The 23,250-nt window shown below is 38.4% G+C and overlaps 1 protein-coding gene across 4 annotated transcripts in view; it reads right to left on the bottom strand.

The window, feature by feature from the left end:
• Positions 1-23,250, bottom strand: part of PTPRC (protein tyrosine phosphatase receptor type C) — a 124,257-nt gene that overhangs the window by 43,419 nt on the left and 57,588 nt on the right. For all 4 annotated transcript variants that reach the window (XM_054038096.1, XM_054038098.1, XM_054038100.1 and 1 more), the window contains 5 exons: positions 22,581-22,799; positions 19,944-20,060; positions 14,214-14,315; positions 6,411-6,557; positions 4,024-4,155 (listed from right to left, as the gene is read on the bottom strand). In XM_054038096.1, the coding sequence (XP_053894071.1) occupies positions 4,024-4,155; positions 6,411-6,557; positions 14,214-14,315; positions 19,944-20,060; positions 22,581-22,799 (717 nt within the window). The remainder of the gene's footprint in view (positions 1-4,023; positions 4,156-6,410; positions 6,558-14,213; positions 14,316-19,943; positions 20,061-22,580; positions 22,800-23,250) is intronic.

Raw genomic sequence — 23,250 nt, 5'->3', positions numbered from 1 at the left:
ACATTAAAATAAAGTTAAAGTTTCAAAGTCAAGCACTCAGAAGTTAGAAAATGCAACCTCAATTCTCCCCCCTCTTATATATGCATTATGACACAGTGTTTAATTATATGAGGACATACTATATTTTCCATAGGACCCCTGCCTCCTTTAGGTCACAGGATGAACCTGCTTTGGGGATAAATCAGGGTTGTGTAGTGAAGGAGACTGTTGTCTGTAGGACCTCTGCCTCATTTGTTAGAGAAGCTGGAAGGTGTGTAATGAATTAAGCAGGGGATTGTAGTAAGAGAAGGGATGTTCTCATGCTTAAGGCAGTTAAGGACGTATGATCTGAACATATAAAGTGGTATAAAAATGTTAAGTATGCTGAAGAATTAGGCTCTGAGCATCTCAAACTTGTATCCCCAAATTAGTAGACATTTTTAACAATTTTAGCCTTAATTTTTATGTGCCTCAGTTCCCACATGTAAAATGGGAATAATAATACCACCTCCCTACCTGAGAGGTGTTATGAAAATAAATTAATGTTTGTCAAGCACTCAGATACTAAGGTGATGAGCACAATAGAGAAGAAATTAAAAATTCTCTATGTAGTATACAATTTGAATACTATTCAGTAAATGGTGCATTGAGCCACGCACTGAATGATGAAGATAAAAAGAAATAACAAATAGTTAACCATTGATTGAGCACCATCTACACTGTTCATTGAATGAGGCCTGGGGAAAAAGAATGACCATGTCAGTAAAGACTGTATCTTAATGCATCTGCCCAAGGGGGCTGAATTAAGGCTGCATAGATAATCTTAATTCTGGCATTTCCTAAATTTTGAGCACTTGACTTTGCATCCTTAATGTTCTCGTAATGTAGGTTTTTTTGTTTGTTTTTGGGTAATTTTATATAAGTGACTGGACATGGAAGCACGTCCTGTAGCTGCTTGGTTCTCCTGCTTGTAGACTAAGGAATATAGCTTGTTTTGTACAGTATCTAGCTAAGTACTTGCCTGTCTTAAACAGTATGGAATGATTGTTAAACAAGTATGTGTTATTTCTTCTAGTGTGCATTACCTTGCATTTGTCGGCACTGAACTGCTGCTCTCTCACCTATATCTAAAGTTCCTTAGTCTTCTCTAGTCTTGACTACCTAAATAATTTTGGGACATTGGCTAACTGTCACTTCACTGTTCATCCCCTTTCCCAGATCATTAATGAATATAAACAATTCTGGTCCAACTACAAATCTTTAGCACATCACACTGTTAACCTTTACCATTATGTTGAAAATTGGCCATGTTTTCTTCTCTTTGTTTTCTGTATTTGAGCCAGATATAATTCATGACAGTATATTGTTTCTTATCCCATGACTATTCAGTTTCCTTAACTCTCTTTAATTGTTTTAACCCTTTTCCTGTACTGAAGGCTCCCTGGTTTGTAATTCTCAGACTTGGCCCTACAACCATTAAAAAAAAAAGAAAAAAAGATAGTCACATTTCCTCCCCTCCCCTTCTGGAATATAGTAGTTGATTTTAATGAGAGACGGGACATTTTTGGTAACAACTCTTTCCCACTTTATTCCTATATTTCTTCAGAGATCTTGGATGTGTAACATCCAGTGCTGATGATTAGTAGCTATGTAGTATATCTGTTTTTTCAATCATCTTCTCTTCAGACACTTCAATTGTTGGCTATCCCTCATTTTTTACTACCTGGAAACATTTCTTATTAGAGTTTGCCAGTGGGTGTTGTTTAGTCAAAGCTATAGTCTGGATTGGTCAGTTCAGTTTTTGCTGGTGTTACAGCCATCCACAAGCTCTCAGCCACGAAATAAGCAGAACCTCATCACTACAAAGAGGAGGTTCCCACTGCTCATTATTGTAAAAGGGGAAAACAAAATGGAAATAAGGAAAAAGCTTTGGCTGAGATTCTGTGATGCACCTCCAGGAGGCACAGCACAGGTGCAGCCCGTGTTGGGCAGGGGAAAGGTGTCTTGAAGTCTCTTGCTCCTTTGTAAGTGCTGCGCTGGGGCACGGTGCAGCCTCCAGTATGTTTATAGCCCCTTATGCATCAACCAGCAGTTTAAAGGGGCTATAACAGGAGGAGAAATCCTTCCCTTCCAAAAATATAAAACAAAACAAAAATGGTTTGTTCTGCCCTATTTTCCTTCCTCCTCCATTTAAAATAATGGATTTAGAGGTGTTTCCTTTTAAACTATCACAGAGTATGCTTGCAAAAACAGCCAGAGGGTGAAGTGTTCACCAATTCCTTTGCCAGGCATTTGGCTTCCCCCACACTCCTTGCACTTCACTTCTTCCCTTCTCTCCTCAATCTTAAGACTCTGAACTGGGAGCTTTAAACCAGCTCCCCAATTCAGGAGTGCCATCAATGGGACATCAAAGGAAAACCATCACGTCCTCTCCCAGTCTAGCTAATTCACTTAATAAATGGCTGAGTTGTATTAGTTAAACTATAAGCCCTTTGAGGCAGGAATCATCTTTTTCACATGTGTTTTCACAGTAACTGATGCAATGGGGCTCTGATCCATGACTAAGGTTCCTAGACACTACCACAATACTACTAATAAATAATAACTAAACTGAAATTTAGGGTTGGGACCTGAACTGGAAACTGATACATTGTCAGGTTCAAATTCTCAAAAATAGAGAGTATAAATGCTGGGAGGCAAGCAGACTGACAGGTATAATCAAGCCACCCTGGCCATATAACTTCTGAGCAACCCCTACTAATTCTGATACAAGGGGGTACCTTGAAAGCTCTGTGTGTGCGTGGCTCCAAATCCATCCATCCATCCTCTTGTTCATCCCAGAATCATCCATATTCCTCCTTCCCCTCCATTATTCCAACATCAAAATTCATTCTTTCTCCCCCCTGCCAAAAATTTCTTTTTCTAACTTGGAGCTCAGTGTTTGGATCCAGCCTCCCAAATTCACAATAAATGTAGGCTGCTGCCATATTGGGCTCACTTTAGACAGAGGCTGGTATTAGGAAGACCCATATGTTTCTGTCATACTATTGGTTGCAAGTGGGCCAGCCCAACTCCGGGCACTATGTCATGAAATGGGAAGAGGCTGCATTGAGCTTGTAATGACAGCAGACAGGATCAGAATGAATTTCAGGAGGAAAACAAATGATCCAGCAGTTAAGCAGGAGTTTTGATACTGTGTAGTCTTGTGGCAATGGCCTTTTGATGAAATAACAGCCTTACTAGCTATTTCAAATACATATTTCCATGTAGTGCCTGGGTCTGGGAGCAGACCAGATGTCCAGGCAGTCAGAGAAACTGGCACACTTGCTTGTTGGCCTACTCTAGTCCTGGAGAGAATTAGAGTAGATGAACTACATAGCCTTTGGCTGCCTTTGAACCCAAAGCCTATATCATTATAAAGGAAAAGAAGCAGAAATCTTAAACCAGTTATACTAATTGCAAGTAAGAGGGGATTGAGAGACAATAAAAATAACAAAGAAAAGATGTCTCTAATATTTTCCTTATTTTTCCTTTATCTTCCTCCTATAAATGATTTCTCATAATGGGATGAAACATTACCTATCCTCTCCCAACAAGGATCTCTTAATTTTTTTAAATTATACTTTTAAGTCATAGTCTAATAGGAATAAGCCACTCCAGAATATTCAGTAGTTGATTATTGGTGCACTCTACCTTCAGCACATTGCTTACAACTGAACCAGGATGGGCCCCAATAGCCAGGTAGTGGATACTGTTGTTGTGTCCTATTGCTACACGATAACTGGCTGTGGTGAAACTAGTCCACTGAGCTCAACCATGAAAAACTTAATGATATAAAAAATAAATTACATGATTGAACTGATATAATTTCAAAGGGAAAAAAAAACTTTTTAGAGGCATGATTGTGCAGGTAAACTATTATGGGTATTATGGTAGTGCCTAGAGGCTCTAATCAGTGATTGGGGCCCCATTGTGCTAGGCACTGTACATAATGTAGAAATCCATCTCCGTTACTTGGCAAATATCAAAGAAAAATATACTTGCCTTCAAAACGATCACATTTCACGACATAGCCATCAATAGGGCCATTTCTTTTATCTGGTGGTGCAGTCCAGTTAAATGATACACTTGTAGGAGTTTTAGTTACTGGATAAAGGCTTTTAGGCATCCCTGGTGCTGTTATACAAAATTAAGGGAGAGGGAATAACATTGTTTTAATGCAGAAAATATTTTTCAAATTATTAAAACTCAGCAAATTTGAAATGAAAAATATGTATTATACGCCAGCATTTGAAAAATACTTGCTGCAATTAAGATTTTATTGGATATTAGAGCAAGAAACTAGCAGGAGATACTGTTGTGAATAATAATACACACAATTTATTGAACTTTTACCCATTTTACACAAATATAGTGCATATATAAGCTGTAGAAACTGCATAATTTAAAATGCAAACAATGACAGCTCAGAGAATCAGCATGAATTTTTGGAATCATTACTGTAGTGTGGCAAAATATTAAAGAAATACGACCAACTGGAGCAGTAGTTTGTGTGGGTGACTGACCCGAGCAATAAGTACATAAATTAAAATCACATAAAAAATAAAACAATTTAAAATAACAGAGAATAAAAAAGTAGCTGAAATTACAAAAATCACTGGATGATGTGAGTATTCTTGTGTTCAGTTGGAACTTGGCTTTTTGAGCAAATGTTGCCCATTGTAATTGTATTAGGTAATGTGTGTGTAAAGAATTTATATCTATGAGGCATAATACTGGGAGGAGAATCAGTAAGCCCATTGTCAGGAATTATAAAATGTGAGAGACTGATGTGAAATGCTTGTTTAGTAGGGGGATTCATAACAACTGAAAATTACATCAGGGTCCACTCTCCAAATAACAGGACTTACACAGATGGAAGAAAAATATTTAGTGAAGTGATCCAGAAGATCTGGAACCTAAAATTACCTAGGACTTCAGCCTACAACAAGAAAATGTACCAGTGGCTTCACAAAGAGATCTCAGTTCAAAGCAATGATGTTGAACAAAGCAGCCATACATGTAATGGGAGACCTGCTGCAGACTTATGAGATTATCTGAGGAAATGGTAAGAGTGTTAAATTATAAATAATATTTAAGATGTGCAACATAGTCTAGTGGGTAGGTCATTGTATGGGGTGGGGTCCAGAAGACCTAGATTCTATTCTCAGCTCTACCACTGACCTGATGTAACATTTAGCAAGTCATTTTACCTAGCGGTGTCTGTTTCCCTTCTGACTTTTTCAATGCCTTGTCAGTTTAAATGGAAGGCTCCTCTGGGCAGGGACTGTTCTCACTTGTTTTTTTGTACAGTGTCTAGCACACTGGTGGCCATAGTCTCAGGTGGAGCCTCTAGGCTCTATCATAGTACAAATAACAATAATTAGAGCTGACCAAAAAAATCCAAAAGTGGTTTTGTTGAACATTTAGGAATTTCAATCTTGTTTCATTTCAAACTGTTCAAAATGGAATTGTTTCTTGTTTTATGAAAAAATGTGATTTTGAATAATATATTTGTTTCAAAATCAATATAGAAAATATCAAAATGGTTTTCAACATTGGCTGACAACCATTTTGATAATCTTTTTGATAATGTTTTCAATGGAGTCTGGTGCCAAATTAGATCTTCCAGGGTGGATTCGGTTTTTAGAATTTAAACTGTAACATTTCACATCCCACAAAAGGCCAAGGGAGTTTAGATATGAAGTTCTTGGTTTGGGCCCATGTCTAATATTAATTCAAAATAACAACTATCGCATAAGCCCAATGTGTCACCTCCTCCAGCCCCTATATCTATATCCATTGACCAGTTTCCCTGACAGTTCTGCAGAAACAACATTGTTTTCACTTTGCAGAGTTCAAAATGTACCAGTTTGGGAGTGGAGGGAAGAGGACTGATATTTTTCATTTTTTGAAATTTTATTAAAATTAAAACTTATTATTTCCATTTCCTGTCTTTTTTGAAAATCAGATTTCAGCCATTTTTGAAAGGAAAAAGACAAGGAAAAAAAGTAAAGATGAAAAAAAAAAAAAAAGAAAAATGAGAGGAATAAAAGGAAAAAGACAGAAAGAGAGGGGGGAAAGGAAGGAAAAAACAAAATTCAAAAAAGAAACCCGGAAAGATGAAAACATTTAGGTCAAAAAATAGAATACATATTCTGTTTTCAGACTGTCAAAAATTTCAACCCCCCAAAAATTTCAAAAAAATCAAATATTTTTCATGAAAATATTCTGTTGCATAAAAAGGCTATTTTAACACACACCCACCCACATGTTAAAAAATATTTTACTTGTTCTACAGTCCGTTTAGCTGCTGAGATGTAAGGACCTACCACAGAAAGGCTCTCTCTTCTTCTTTTTTTAAATTAAATAAAGGTAAATGTTATACTCACTTCCATAATCTGTTGTTATATTTGCCTTATCTCCTTTGACCGTTTTGTTGGTTTCAAAAAATATTGTTGAAGTACAATAATAAATGGTGTTGGCTGACAGACCCGTCAGCTCTATACAGTGATTTGAACTTCTTTGATTGTCCAAGCCTGCATTAAAATATGGAGACTTATTAACATTTTCACAGGACCAAATTCTCTGGTTATCACTTTATGTATTTTCATCTCACTGTTGCTAATTTACAAAAGGCAAGTAAACACTCTAGTTACAGCACCTTCAAATTAATGCAGTTGCACAATATCCACTTCATTTTTTAGACTAAGAACACCATTTTGCTCTTATAGCTTACACACATGTATCCTTATTCCCTCCACATTCTCTCTGAGGCCAAAAAAACATTTGCTCCAATGAATTCTGATCAGACATGATTCTAAATACACAATTATGCACCAGCCTCTTCCTCAGTGAACACAGTCTAGACAATTGTGGATAGTATTTTAATTTAATTTTAAATACAGATATTTTCAAATATATCCAGGGAGATTTTTAGTTTTCAATATAAAAAGAATTCATGCCATTCCTTACAAGCAGTGATGCAGAAACCTTAAAAGTATGAAAGGTTCAATAAGGATAAAAGCCAAAACATCTAGATGATTATTCAAGCTTTTTGAGATCAAGTTCATTATTCATGTCCTGTCCATCTGCTTCTTTCCTCACAACTCAACAAGACCGTGTCCATTCCTTTAAATTCTTCTGCTCTTAACTCTGTTCTTCCCTTTCACCTCCATGTACAACATGCTCTTTGTCAGTTCCGTAGCCTGCATGATCTCCTTTCCCTGCAGTATTTCAAAGTGGCCCTATCTGTAGAGCAGTTTACAAGGAAAGGGCAAAGACTGGTGAATAGTTTCCAGAGGCATTAAGGACTGGTGCCTACCTCCAGCCTGCCCTCTCACTATAAATTAATGGAAATATCCTATCTCCTAGAACAGACCTTGAAAGGTCATTGAGTCGAGTCCAGCCCCCTGCCTTCACTAGCAGGACCAAGTACTGATTTTGCCCCAGATCCCTAAGTGGCCCCCTCAAGGACTGAAGTCACAACCCTGGGTTTAGCAGCCAATGCTCAAACCACTGAGCTATCCCTCCCCCCAGTAATCTGTATAGGGGATGGCTGTGGCTGTCTGCTTCTTCCCTGTTGAATATCTTGGAGGACAGGGAGAGAAATAGATTACCAGCTCTATGCCCATTATTACTATTTTGGGAAATGCCTTAGCAGGCCTCTCCATCTCCCTGGTGGATGTAGTGGATCCCTCTTTCTGCAATATATTGGAGAACTTCTCTCTATATATATAAGTTGGGCTACCTTCTCCCTATGGTTGCCATGAGGGATTCCTCACAGGATCCCTCTCAGCTGCCAGCAGTGGGCAGCAATCATCCCTCCCCTTACCAATTTTATTCTAAATGTGCATATTGTGCATATTTTATCTTCACTATCACTTTCTTACCAAATGATGAGTAGGAAAAATGTGAGGACAACAACCCTTTGAAAGAGGTGTACCTTCTCAATGCTCTTCACCAAACACACAATTGTATATATGTCATTTAAAAAAAATCTATCTATGTAAGAATAGATAAGAAACAGGTATGAATCAATATGAGAGACACAAAGTTGGTGAAGTAATATCTTTTATTGGACCAATTTTTGCTGGTGAAAAGGACAAGCTATCAAGCCTCACAAAGTTCTTCCTCGGGTGTGGGAAAGATAACCAGTCTCCAAGCCAGATACAAAATGGGACAGATTGTTAAGCCTAAAGGGTTCACAAATGTTGTAGACGACCACTGAATATGAACAGAGAAATTAACACATTTGTAGTCGTATGACAATGGAGGGTTAGTAGGCAGCAGGATGTGTTGCAAATTGTTATATTAGGCCATGCAATTCATGTCTGTATAAAGTCCATGTTTTTTAGTGTCTAGTAGTTATGAATTAAGTTTCCTAGCTCATCTTTTGAAGGCATTGTATAGATGTCTTTTGAGTACAAGGACTAAGAGATCAGATATGGAGTGACCGCTTTGTGAAAAGTGTTCGCCCACAGGTGATAAGGCATTTTTGTCTTTTAACATTTCTCTGTGCGAGTTCATTCACGAGCATAGTGATTGATTTCACTCACATAGTTGGTGGTGGGGCATCCGATGTTCTGGATGAGGTATGCACATGTTGGGATAGGCAAGAGTAGGACCTGTGGATCTTGAAAAGGTATGTTGTGGGAGGTGCTGATCATTGTAGCATCTGCTGTTCTGGAAGAGTCTGGTGAGTTGATGTATCTTGGTCTGTGGGGACCTTGCTTCTGATGATGAGCTTGGCAAGGTTAGGGGTTGTTTGAAGGCCTGAAGAGGGTGTTGGGAAAGATTTATTTCAGGATGTAGTCCCCATCAATATGGGTTGTAATTGTTTGATGAAACTCCATATTGCTTCCAGTGTTGGGTGGTAGGTGACAAGTAGAGGTGAGTGGTCACTGGAGTTTTTTTCCCTGTATTGAAGCAAGTTCTCTAGAGTATTTGGGTGGTCTGTTTCATGATGAAATCTACTTCTCTGGTGGAGTGTCCTTGTTTAGTGTAGGCGGTTTTAAGTGTGTTAAGGTATGTACCCTGAACTTTCTTTTCAGAGCACATTCTACAGTATCTGAGTGCCTGGCGGTAGATAACATATTTCTTGGTGGTTGCTGGCTCTGTGAAGATAAGTATGGTGGATCCATAGGTATTTTTGTATATACTTGTCTGTAGGGTTCCATTGCTGAAGCTGATCACGGTGTCCAAGAAGTTGATGCTGGTGTGGGAGTGTTCTAGAGAGAGTCTGATGGGTAGGTGGTGGTGGTGGTTGAAGTTATGGTGGAAATCTAGGAGGGAGTTTAGGTTGTCTGTCCAGAGAATGAAAATGTCATGGATGTATATCATTGGTTTCATGGGGCATTTTTCTAGAAATTCTTCCTCAAGGTGGCCCATGAAGAGGTTGGTATATTGGGAGCCATTCTCATACCCAGGGACAAAATTAAATGTTGTTATGGGTGACAATGAATGGATGAGTTTGGGTATGTGTTTGGGGTGGATTTCTGAGCATTGTCCCCATTATCTTGTAGATATTTGGAGCAGAGTGCTGCCATCACAGTGAAGGAATTTGGTTTATAGGCAGGAGACATCCATAGTGGCAAGAATGGTGTTCTGAAGGAGGTGATTAATATTGCAGAGTTTCTGGAGGAAGTCAGTTGTGTCCTGGAGGTAACTGCCCTTTGTGCGGTGAGTGGTTTGAGGATGGCATTTATGAGTGCTGATATTCCTTCTGTAAGAGTGCTGTGGCCAGATATGATGGGTCTGCCTGGATTCCCTTGCTTGTTTATTTGGGGAAATATGTGGAAGGTCACTGGGGAGTGTTCCTGGGGCATGAGGTCATAGAGTTTCTCTTAGAGTTGTTTGGGAAAGGATTTGTTGATATCCTTAAATTCCTGTGTGAATTGTGCAGTGGACTCTTCTTTGAGTTCTTTATAGCAGGTAGCGTCAGAGATGTTGGGTGGCTTGGATATGTTGGTTACCTTCTACAGACCTGAAGAAGAGTTCTGTGAAGCTTGAAAGTTTGTCCATGTCACGAATGCATGTTGATCCAATAAAAAAATATTACCTTGTTGCTCTCATATCCTGGATCCACATGGCTACAACAACAATCCAAATATATAAAAACAGAGAGAGAGACAGAATAGCCTGGCAGTCCTGATAGCAAAAATTTGATCTGCTACATTTTAAAGAAATATAGTACCTAAGTACAATTACACACTGTGCTGCTCTTCTAGTTCAAATCCTATGTTTCCATAGAATGATATTATCCATTAATTAGTCCTCTTTATAAACTCTGAATACTGGCAACCGAAAGACAGAATTCTCTCTTGTGGGAATAAAGAGACTGAGACTGTGTGAGGAGGTTGGGTGTTGGAGACTGGGACTGGGTGACCATGGAGACTGGGGCGAGGAACCCAGGGAGGGAGACAAACTGTGAGCTGGGGCTGGGGCAGGGGGAATTCTGGGACTTGGATGGAGATTCTCAAGGGAAAGACTAGGAATAGCTGGGCAAGCAGACTGAGACTGGGTTGAGGAGCCCAAGGGATGGAGACTGGGACTGGTTAAGAGACTGGAACAAGGATGAGGAGTGAAGGGGGGGAGATTAGGATGAGATTCAGGGAGAGGGAGACAGAACTGGGATAGGATAGAGAGAATGAGGCTGAAGGGATTAGGCTTGGGGGAAACAGAAGCAGAAGGGTCTGTGATGACTAGACTATACTCTCCTCGAGAACCTGGAATGACACACAAGATTCCTGACTCTCATCATTCCTCTGCTATTAGCAAATATGTAAAATCACTGACAAAGTGAGTGTCTCATCCCCTTCTAGTGCTCGACCACAAAGAGGATGACAAACTGCTACTACTATGAGTTATAGTGTTAGCTCCAGCAGCAGAGGTCTGTATTTTGAATCTAAACTTTTTAGCCTTCCTGTTGAGTCATGTGGGGGTCAATATGATTATACATGATGGAATTTTTGTTTTTTCAGTCTCCTTTTTATTAAAATTAGGAAATTACACAAATAAGCTATTTTAATAATGTTAAGGTTTCTAAATCAAGCACTCAAAAGTTAGGAAATATCTGGGAATTAAGGTTGCCTTCGTGATCCTTGGTTCATTCACTGCACTGGATGGACCCATGCTCTGGGAATGAAACACAGTTGTGTAGTGAAGGATACTGTTTTCTAAAGCACACCTACCTTATTTGTTGCAAACATTGGAAGGCATATAGCAAATGAGAAATGGGAGTTGCAGGAATAGAGAGGATGGTTGCATGGTTAAGGCAATTGAATACTGCCTTTCAGAATTGGATTATATCCCTGCCTCTACCACAGAGTTTGTATAGGGTACTAGACAAGTCATTTAATCCAACTTTTCATAGGTGGTCGCTAATTGTGTGTTCATTTTCTGGATGCTCAGCTTGAGAGCAAAGCGCTGAACACTAGCAGCCACAACTGAAGTCAATTGGACTTATATTGTGAGTTCATAAGGTGTGATATAATACTAAATACTCTGAAAAACAGCTCTTAGGCTTCTACAACTGGGAACCCAGAATTAGTAATCCTTCTTTTTTAACTTAATTTTTTTGTGCCTCAGTTTCCCATCTGTAAAAAGGGAATAATAATATCACCTATCCTCAGAGAAATATTGTGAAAATAATTCACTAAATGTTTGTGAAGCACTCAGATAGAGTCGTGATGAGCACCACAGAAAAGTTAATGAGGAAATTAACAATTCTTTGTTCAGAGCAGGGATTGAAAAAGTATGCAGTCAATAAAGTCTGGGGCCACATATTGAACAATAAAGATAAAACAAAATATTGTATAGCTGCTCATTCAATGAGCACTGTCCACGCTGTGGACTGAATAAGGCAGAATCCTGTGGAAAAAGTCATATATAATCATGTAATTAAAGACTGTATAATAATGCATACACACACAATGAGGGGTTGGATTAATGCTGCACAGGCAACCTTAATTTTGGCACTTTCTAACTTTCGAGTGCTTTGCTTTGCAATCTTAATGTTCTAAATCATGTAGGTTTTTGTAGGCATTTGGAATACAGATGGCACATAAGAACATAAAAAATAGGCCAGACCAAAGGTCCATCTAGCCCAGTATCCTGTCTTTCGACAGTGGCCAGTGCCAGGCACTTCAGAGGAAATGAACAGAACAGGTAATCATCAATTGATCCATCCCCTTGTCCATTCCCAGCTTCTGGCAAACAGAAGCTAGGGATACCATCCCTGCCCATCCTGGCTAATAGCTATTGATGAACCTATCTTGGTTCTTTTTTGAACCCTGTTATAATCTTGGCTTTACAACATCCTCTGGCAAGGAGTTCCTCAGGTTGACTGTGTGTTGTGTGAAGAAATATTTCCTTTTGTTTGTTTTAAACCTGCTGCCTATTCATTTTGTTTGGTGGCCCTAGTTCTTGTGTTAGGAGAAGGAGTAAATAATACTTCCTTATTTATTTTCTCCATTACAGTCATGATTTTCATAGAATCATAGAACTGGAAGGGACCTCAAGAGGTCACCTAATCCAGTCCCCTGCACTCAAGGCAGGACTAAGTATTATCTAGACCATCCCTGACAGGTGTTTGTTCAACCTGCTCTTAAAAATCCCCAATGATGGAGATTCCACAATCTCCCTAGGCAATTAATTCCAGTGCTTAACCACTCTGACCGTTAACAAGTTTTTCCTAATGTCCAACCTAAACTGCCCTTTCTGCAAGTTAAGCCCATTGCTTCTTGTCCTATCCTCAGAGGTTAAGAAGAACAATTTTTCTCTCTCCTCCTTGTAACAACCTTTTATGTACTTGAAAACTTTTATGATGTTTCCTCTCGGTCTTCTCTTCTCCAGACTAAACAAACCCAATTTTTTTCAATCTTCCCTCAGAGATCATGTTTTCTAGACTTTTAATCATTTTTGTTGCTCTTCTCTGGACTTTCTCCAATTTGTCCACATATTTTCTGAAATGTGGCGCCCAGAACTGGACACAATAGTCCAGTTCAGGCCTAATCAGTGCAGAGTAGAACAGAAGAATTATTTCTTGGGTCTTGCTTACAATACTCCTGCTAATACATCCCAGAATGATATTTGCTTCTTTTGCAACAATGTTACACTGTTGACTCATATTTGGCTTGTGATCCACTATGACCCCCAGATCCCTTTCCACAGTACACCTTCCTAGGCATAGGGATAGCTCTGTGGTTTGAACATTGGCCTGCTAAACCCAAGGTTGTGAGCTCAATCCTTGAGGGGGCCATTTAGGGTCTGGGGCAAAAATCTGTCTGGGGATTTATCCTGCTTTGAGCGGGGGGGTTGACTAAATGACCTCCTGAGGTCTCTTCCAACCCTGATATTCTATCATACCATCCCACAGTTATCTTTTTTCCAAGCTGAAAAGTCCCAGTCTTATTAATCTCTCCTCATGTCGAAGCTGTTCCAGATCCCTAATAATTTTTTTCCCTTTTCTGTACCTTTTCCAGTTCCAATACATTTTTTGAGATGAGGTGACCACATTTGCACAGAATATTCAAGATGTGGGTGTACCAAGGATTTATACAGAGGCAACATGATATTTTCTGTCTTATTATCAATCCCTTTCTTAATGGTTCTGTTAAGAATATTTTTCTTACATTATATACAATATATGCCTGTCTCCCTTGCTTCAGAGAGGTAGTCTGATGAAAGTGGGTTTTAGCCCATGAAAGCTTATGCCCAAATAAATTTGTTAGTGGCTAAGGTACCACAAGGACTTCTCGTTGTTTTGTCTCCCTTTTGTGTCTCTCTCTATCAGGGATCATGTCAAATGCTAGTGATTAATTTAAGACATTTACCTTCTAGATTTCATGAAATCTTAGCATATTTATTCACTCACTGAAGGTAAAAATTATGCTTTGCTGTTCAACATTCCTTTAAATCAGGCAGCTCACCTTAAAATACACTTCTACTTCAAAGTAACACCACCTGATATAACACGAATTCGGATATAACGCGGTAAAGCAGTGCTCCGGGGGGGGCGGGGCTGCGCACTCTGGTGGATCAAAGCAAGTTCGATATAACGCAGTTTCACCTACAGTGCGGTAAGATTTTTTGGCTCCCGAGGACAGCGTTATATCGAGGTAGAGGTGTATATGCCATGAGGAAAAATAATGCAATCAAAACCACAGTTATAAAAGGTATTAAAAAGTACCTACCATTACTCCTGGTGTTGAAGTCGATCAAATTACATTTTCTAGCCCACAAAGGCAAAGAGCTGTCACTTATTTCTTCATACGTAAAGTGGTAATTTATTTTATCTGTAATGATGAAGACATAATGCAATATATTCAGATTTTATCTTAATGTGCTTTTGAAGGTATTTATTCTTAGTATTCATTTATAACATTATGTTTGATTATTAATACAAGCATGTGTTTCTGGATTGGGGGAACCAAAAGTATGTATTAAGGTGAATAAAATCATGTTACTAAAAATAGTTTGGCAACTCAACTTTAAACATCTGATAACCTATGGAACACTCTGTGCAAATTGTGGGTCAAAACATGACCCAGCTTTCATAGCTGCAAAAGGCAGTATGAGAGCATATATGGTGACCGTTCTCTCCCTCAAGTGGACTACACCTGTGTCATGGGTAGCAGCTCAGGAGGTGAAGCAGGCACCAAAGAGCTCTTGTGTTCCAACCCCATGTGGGTGAGTGGGAGGGGACAAGAAATTAGTAGAGCTATGGCTCCAGCTTCACTGTACCAGATATTGACCAAGTACAGTTTACTCTCTCCTTGGAACATAGGGTAAATTTGAAGAGAGATTGTGTCTCTGAATCACAGTCTCCTTCCAGGGATACAAAAATCCCTATCACCTGTGGGCGAACACTTTTCACAAAGCAGTCACTCCATATCTGATCTCTTAGTCCTTGTCTTCAAAGGACATCTGTACAGCACCTTCGAAATATGAACTAGGAAACTTAATTCATAACTCTGCTAGACACTAAAAAACATGGACTTAATAGAGACATAGTATGTGGAATAATATAAATTCTTATGCTGTCTCTCTACACTATTGTTCCAAACTCTATTCAGAACTTTTGTTATATCTCGCCAATCTTGCCAACTGGCCTCTCTTAACAAAACATTCACAGAAATGATAGCCCAAATGTACCATTCCTATTAAATGAAAATCCTGAATTAATACAATGAAGAGGAGGAGCGAATTCCCACTCCATCAAAGCAGCAGCAGCGCTCTGAAAGCTGGTTCTGTCTCCAAAGCCCTGATTGGCAAGGGGATAAGCAAACAGGAGTTGGGCAGAGAGATGGCAGGAAATCCTGAACTAACTTCATTTAGCGAGGTCTCTTGGGAAGAAGGGACAGCTAGGGGATACAGCAGTGCAGGGACAGCAACTGCTGCTACTGCAGAGCAGGGCCAGGCACCGGACAGCCAGTCCAAGACAGTACAGGGACTATGGTGGCAGGTGCCATTTGCAACAGAGACATGGAGGTGGCATTTCGAGTTCACACCATAGACATACTAGAGCGGGGGAGATTTGGACTCTGATTTGGCCTGTTGCTGATCAAGGTGCCTGTTGCTGAACTTACAGCACTTAGTCTTTGAGTACAGAATAATTGTTCTGAGAATTTGCAAGTAAATCCATTAATTATTTTGAGTTAAAAGTCATTAAAAACTGAGCCCTTTAAGAAATTTAGCATCTGTGGCAGTATTTCCTGTTTCTGAGTGACCTCAACAATGGAATAACACAGACTCTTCAAACTTTCCATATAGATCAAATTAATTGAAATGTCATGCATAGACTATATTTGAAGGAATAACTAAGTTTTTAATTATTGTACCAGGTAATTGTTATGATTACAGAGAATACAGACAAGTACAGGTCGACAGCTCAGGTAACTCTTAACCTGGGCCACTGAAATTGTAAAAGTTTTTAAAAAATGAATTAATGTTGATACTACATAACTTAAAATATTTCTAAATATCACATTATTTTGTGGTTTCTTGTTTAGTGTTTGTGTATGAAACTTTTAATAATTAAAAACAAAAAACCCTATGGAAATTTCCAGACCAAAAAGCTTCATTCAGATGGAGGAATTAAGGTTGAGAGTGCATATCAATAAATTAAAGATAATTATTTCCAAAAACAAGCATTAGAAGTCTAGAAAATTGAGTGTAAATTTTACACTTAAATAGAAAATGTAATATTAACTCTGAATTTCCAGGGTTTGTAATGCTTAGTTTGGGAAGAATTACATCATCCTGGTTATATCTTTTACCCTTAAATTACTAAGGCCTGGTCCACACTAACCCCCCACTTCAGACTAAGGTACCTTAGTCCAAACTTACCGCGAGTCCAGACGCGGCAGGGAGGCTCCCCCGTCGATGCTGTGTACTCCTCTTGCTGAGCTGGAGTACCGGCGTCGACGGCAAGCACTTCCGGGATCGATCCGGGATCGATTTATCGCGTCTAGACAAGACGCGATAAATCGATCCCAGAAGATCAATCACTTACATCCGGACCAGGAAGTAAGTATAGACGTACCCTAATTCGTACTGTCAATCTTAACTCCGTTTTAACATATATGTTTTTTTATCTTGGAATATATTAAACCACATATTTAACAGGAAAAACATGAATAGAAAGTACATCATCTTTCTAATGAGGCCAATTGAATTATGGTTTTTACCCTAAATCAAATTTAATTATTCATACAAAGCAAAGCCTGTCTTCAGTGAACATTAGATCCTCACCACATTTCTATTTTCAAACTTGTGCATGCAGAACTAAAGATAAAGTTTTCATAATTATACTATTATATACCATAAAGATTGAGGCAAGAGTTTCAAAAGTGACTAGTTATTTGAGATATCTTAGAGAGACCTGATTGTCACAAAGTGCTGAACAATCATCAGATAAAAATCAGACTATTTTAAGTTGTCTTAGGTTTGGCACCCAAATAATTACTCACTTTTGAAACTCTTCACCTCAAAGCTTTACATTATACAGTGGGCCTGATTATAGAAACCTTGCCTCCAGTTCTGCACCCACAAGTACTACAGAGAGACTTTGAGCCCCAAATAACTCTTGGGATCTACCTATTCTGTTGGAAGATGGTTTCTGAAACTCTGCATCATAAACAAGTTAATTCTGATTTTGCTGAATAAACATTTATATAATGAATAAAAACTGTACTTACCAGGTGGGACATGATTTTATGTCAATGTCATATGTTTGACATTCCTGAAGTCCTTCAATATGGTCATTGTTTGCTATAGTACAACTGGATTGACAACCTGCTACTTCAAGCAGCAGAGGTCTTTGTGGTGGATCTAAACCTTTTAGCCCTACTGTTGAGTCATGTGGGGGTCAAAATGATTACACCCGATGGAATTTTTGTTTTTTCAGTCTGCTTTTTATAAAAATTAGGAAATTACACAAATAAGCTATTTTAATAATGTTAAGGTTTCTAAGTCAAGCACTCAAAAGTTAGGAAATATCTGGGAATTAAGGTTGCCTTCGTGATCCTTGGTTCATTCACTGCACTGGATGGACCCATGCTCTGGGAATGAAACACAGTTGTGTGGTGAAGGATACTATTTTCTAAAGCATGCCTACCATATTTGTTGCAGACATTGGAAGGAATGGAGCAAATGAGAAATGGGAGTTGCAGGAATAGAGAGGATGGTTGCATGGTTAAGGCAATTGAATACTGCCTTTCAGAATTGGATTATATCCCTGCCCCTACCACAGAGTTTGTATAGGGTACTAGACAAGTCATTTAAATCCAACTTTTCATAGGTGGTCGCTAATTGTGTGTTCATTTTCTGGATGCTCAGCTTGAGAGCAAAGCGCTGAACACTAGCAGCCACAACTGAAGTCAATGGGATCTATACTGTGAGTTCATAAGGTGTGATATAATACTAAATACTCTGAAAAACAGCTCTTAGGCTTCTACAACTGGGAACCCAGAATTAGTAATCCTTTTTTTTTTTACCTTAATCTTTTTGTGCCTTAGTTTCCCATCTGTAAAAAGGGAATAATAATATCACCTATCCTCAGAGAAATATTGTGAAAATAATTCACTAAATGTTTGTGAAGCACTCAGATAGAGTCGTGATGAGCACCACAGAAAAGTTAATGAGGAAATTAACAATTCTTTGTTCAGAGCAGGGATTGAAAAAGTATGCAGTCAATAAAGTCTGGGGCCACATATTGAACAATAAAGATAAAACAAAATATTGTATAGCTGCTCATTCAATGAGCACTGTCCACGCTGTGGACTGAATAAGGCAGAATCCTGTGGAAAAAGTCATATATAATCATGTAATTAAAGACTGTATAATAATGCATACACACACAATGAGGGGTTGGATTAATGCTGCACAGGCAACCTTAATTTTGGCACTTTCTAACTTTCGAGTGCTTTGCTTTGCAATCTTAATGTTCTAAATCATGTAGGTTTTTGTAGGCATTTGGAATACAGAGGGCACATAAGAACATAAAAAATAGGCCAGACCAAAGGTCCATCTAGCCCAGTATCCTGTCTTCTGACAGTGGCCAGTGCCAGGCATTTCAGAGGAAATGAACAGAACAGGTAATCATCAATTGATCCATCCCCTTGTCCATTCCCAGCTTCTGGCAAACACCATCCCTGCCCATCCTGGCTAATAGCTATTGATGAACCTATCTTGGTTCTTTTTTGAACCCTGTTATAATCTTGGCTTTACAACATCCTCTGGCAAGGAGTTCCTCAGGTTGACTGTGTGTTGTGTGAAGAAATATTTCCTTTTGTTTGTTTTAAACCTGCTGCCTATTCATTTTGTTTGGTGGCCCTAGTTCTTGTGTTAGGAGAAGGAGTAAATAATACTTCCTTATTTATTTTCTCCATTACAGTCATGATTTTCATAGAATCATAGAACTGGAAGGGACCTCAAGAGGTCACCTAATCCAGTCCCCTGCACTCAAGGCAGGACTAAGTATTATCTAGACCATCCCTGACAGGTGTTTGTTCAACCTGCTCTTAAAAATCCCCAATGATGGAGATTCCACAATCTCCCTAGGCAATTAATTCCAGTGCTTAACCACTCTGACCGTTAACAAGTTTTTCCTAATGTCCAACCTAAACCGCCCTTTCTGCAAGTTAAGCCCATTGCTTCTTGTCCTATCCTCAGAGGTTAAGAAGAACAATTTTTCTCCCTCCTCCTTGTAACAACCTTTTATGTACTTGAAAACTGTTATGATGTCTCCTCGCAGTCTTCTCTTCTCTTTCTTTTTTTACAACAGCGTTACACTGTTGACTCATGTTTAGTTTGTGATCCACTATGCCCCCTTTCCACAGTTCTCCTTCCTAGGCAGTCATTTCCCATTTTAAAGACCTCTATCATACCCCCCCCCCCAGTCATCTTTTTTCCAAGCTGAAAAGTCCAAGTCTTATTAATCTCTCCTCAGGTGAAAGCTGTTTCAGATCCCTAATCATTTTTGTTGCCCTATTCTGTACCTTTTCCAGTTCCAATACATCTTTTTTGAGATGAGGCGACCACGTCTGCACCGAGTATTCAAGATGTGGGTGTACCATGGATTTATATAGAGGCAATATGATATTTCCTGTCTTATTATCAATCCCTTTCTTAATGATTCCCAACATTCTGTTAGGAATATTTTTCTAACGTTATATACAGTATATGCCTGTCTGCTTTGTGTGTCTCTCTCTCTCTATCGGAGATCTAGTGATTAATTGAAGACATTTACCTTCTAGATTTCATGACATCTTAGCATATTTATTCACTCATTGAAGGTAAAAATTATGCTCTGTTGTTCAACATTCCTTTAAATCAGGCAGCTCACCTTAAAGTCTACGCCATGAGGCAAAAAAAACATACAATTAAAACCATGGTTATAAAAGGTATTAAAAAGTACCTACCGTTACGACAAACATACGAATAGGTCAAATTACATTTAAGTTTGGAGTTGCTAATCCAATTTAAACGCAAAGAGCTGTTACTTATTACTTCAGTCTGAAAGGAGTAATTTTCTTTGTCTGTAATGATGAAGACATAATGCAATATATTCAGATTTTATTTTAATATGCTTTTGAAGATATTTATTCTCAGTATTCATGTATAACATTATGTTTAATTATTAATACAAGTATGTGTTTGTAGACCGGGGGAACCAAAAGTATGTATTAAGGTGAGTAAAATCATGTGTAACAAGGCATTTTGGTGAGTTACTAAAAAAAAGTTTTGGTAACTCAATTTTAAACATCTAATAACCTATGGAATTCTCTGTGCAAATTGTGGGTCAAAACATGAAACAGCTTTCATAACTCTACAAGGCAGTATGGGAACATATATGGTGACCGTTCTCTCCCTCAGAGTATGCGGGCTATACTGGTATCATGGGTAGCAGCTCAGGAGGTGAAGCAGACACCAAAGAGCCCCGGTGTTCCAACCCCATGTGGGTAAGTGGAAGGGGACAAGAAATGGGCAGAGCTATGGCTCCAGCTTCACTGTGCCAGATATTCACCAAGTACAGTTTACTCTCTCCTTGGAGAGAGATTGTGTCTGAATCACAGTCTCTGTCCAGAGATACAAAAATACCCTATCACCTGTGGGCGAACACTTTTCACAAAGCGGTCACTCCATATCTGATTTCTTAGTCCTTGTCTTCAAAGGACATCTGTGCAACACCTTCAAAAGATGAACCAGGGAACTTAATTCATAACTCTGCTAGACACTAAAAAACATGGACTTAAGAGAGATATAGTGTGTGAAATAATATAAATTCGTATGCTGTCTCTCTACACTATTGTTCCAAACAATGTTCAGAACTTTTGTTGATTATATCTCGCCAATCCTGCCAACTGGACAGTCGGGGGATACAGCAGTGCAGGGACAGCAACTGCTGCTGCTGCAGAGCAGGGCCAGGCACCGGACAGCCAGTCCAAGACAGTACAGGGACTATGGTGGCAGGTGCCATTTGTAACCGACATGGAGGGGGCACTTCAAATTCACACCATAGACATACTGGAGCTGGGGAGATTTGGACTCTGATATGGCCTGTTGCTGATCAAGGTGTCTGTTGCTGAACTTACAGCACTTACTCTTTGAGTACAGAATAAATGTTCTGAGAATTTGCAAGTAAATCCATTAATTATTTTGAGTTAAAAGTCATTAAAAACTGGGCCCTTTAAGAAATTTAGCATCTGTGGCACTATTTCCTGTTTCTGAGTGACCTCAACAATGGAATAACACAGACTCTTCAAACTTTCCATATAGATAAAATTAATTGAAATGTCGTGCATAGACTATATTTGAAGGAATAACTAAGTTTTTAATTATTGTACCATGTAATTGTTATGAATACAGACAAGCACTGGTCAACAGCTCAGGTAACTCTTAGCTGGGGCCACTGAAATTGTTAAAATTTTTAAAAATTAATGAATGTTGATACTACATAACTTAAAATATTTCTACATTCTAAATCACATTATTTTGTGGCACCTTAGAGACTAACAAATTTATTAGAGCATAAGCTTTCGTGGACTAAAGCCCACTTCTTCGGATGCATACAAGAAGTGGGCTGTAGTCCACGAAAGCTTATGCTCTAATAAATTTGTTAGTCTCTAAGGTGCCACAAGTACTCCTGTTCTTTTTGCGGATACAGACTAACACGGCTGCTACTCTGAAACCTGTCATTAATTTTGTGGTTTCTTGTTTAGTGTTTGTGTATGAAACTTTTAATAATTAAAAAAAAAAAAAAGCCTACGGAAATTCTCAGACCAAACAAACTACATTCAGATGAAGGAATTAAGGTTGAGAGTGCATATCAATAACTTAAAGATAATTATTCCCAAAAACAAGCATTAGAGGCCTAGAAAATTAAGTGTTCATTTTACACTTAAATACAAAATGTAATATTAACTCTGAATTTCCAGGGTTTATAATGCTTAGTTTGGGGAGGATTACATCATTCTGGTTATATCTTTTACCCTTAAATGTACTGTCAATCTTAATTCCGTTTTAACATAGTTTTTTTTTTTAATCTTGGAATATATTAAACCACATATTTAACAGGAAAAACATGAATATAAAGTACTACATCTTTCTAATGAGGCCAATTTAATTATGGTTTTTACCCTAAATCAAATTTAATTATTCATACAAAGCAAAAATTATCTTCAGAGAACACTAGATCCTCACCATGTTTCTAGTTTCAAACTTGTGGACAAAGAACTAGAGGCAAAGTTTTCATAATTCTACTATTATGTACCATAAATACTGAGGCAAGAGTTTCAAAAGTGACTAGTTATTTGAGATATCTTAGTGAGCCCCGATTGTCACAAAGTGCTGAACAATCGTCAGATAAAAATCAGACTATTTTACGTTGTCTTAGGTTTGGCACCCAAATAATTACTCACTTTTAAAACTCTTTGCCTCAAAGCTTTACAGTACACAATGGCCTGATTATGGAAACCTTGCCTCCAGTTCTGCACCCACAAGTACTACAGAGAGTTTGCTGAATAAACCCTTATATAATGAATAAAAACTGTACTTACTAGGTGGGACATGAATTGAACATGACTTTTCAAAATCATCAACTTTTATTTTAATGACATATGTTTGACATTCCTGAAGTCCGTCAATATACTCATTATCTCTTATAGTACAACTGGAATTACATGTAAGATTGAATGAATTTATTCCCACAACTTTCAGTTTTCCACTGACTGATTTCGGAACGTTGGTGTAATTCTCCACTGTAAGTTTAATGTTGCCTGAAAGAGGGGAAAAAATTGTTAAATGCCACACTTAAAACAACAATTTTTCATTTTTCATTCTTACACTTGAATTTTACTTTTGGCACTGGTCACCTCCTCACTTTATGATATAGGTAGCATACATTATAATAAATAAAATCATTTCAACTCATTGTTTTATGGTATTTATATAACTGATTTAGAAACACCCATGAAAGAATCATTTGTCCAAACTCTAGCACGCTCCATTTTTTAAAAATCGCAGAAAAAAAATATTAGGAAGTATATGAAACTTAGGCCTGGTCTGCACTAGGAATTTACATTGGTAAATCTACCTCTATCAGGGGTGTGAAAAATTCACACCCCTGAGAGACATAGCTATACCAACCTAATCCCTGGTGTAGACAGCACTGGGTTGACTGAAGAATTCTTCCACTGGCCTAGCTACTGCCTCTTGGGTAGGTAGATT

The sequence above is a fragment of the Malaclemys terrapin genome, chromosome 8, assembly GCF_027887155.1.
Source record: "Malaclemys terrapin pileata isolate rMalTer1 chromosome 8, rMalTer1.hap1, whole genome shotgun sequence".
NCBI classification, from domain to species: Eukaryota; Metazoa; Chordata; order Testudines; family Emydidae; genus Malaclemys; species Malaclemys terrapin.
The sequence above is the reverse complement of the archived record's forward strand: the minus strand, read 5'-3'. Positions and strand labels throughout refer to the sequence as shown.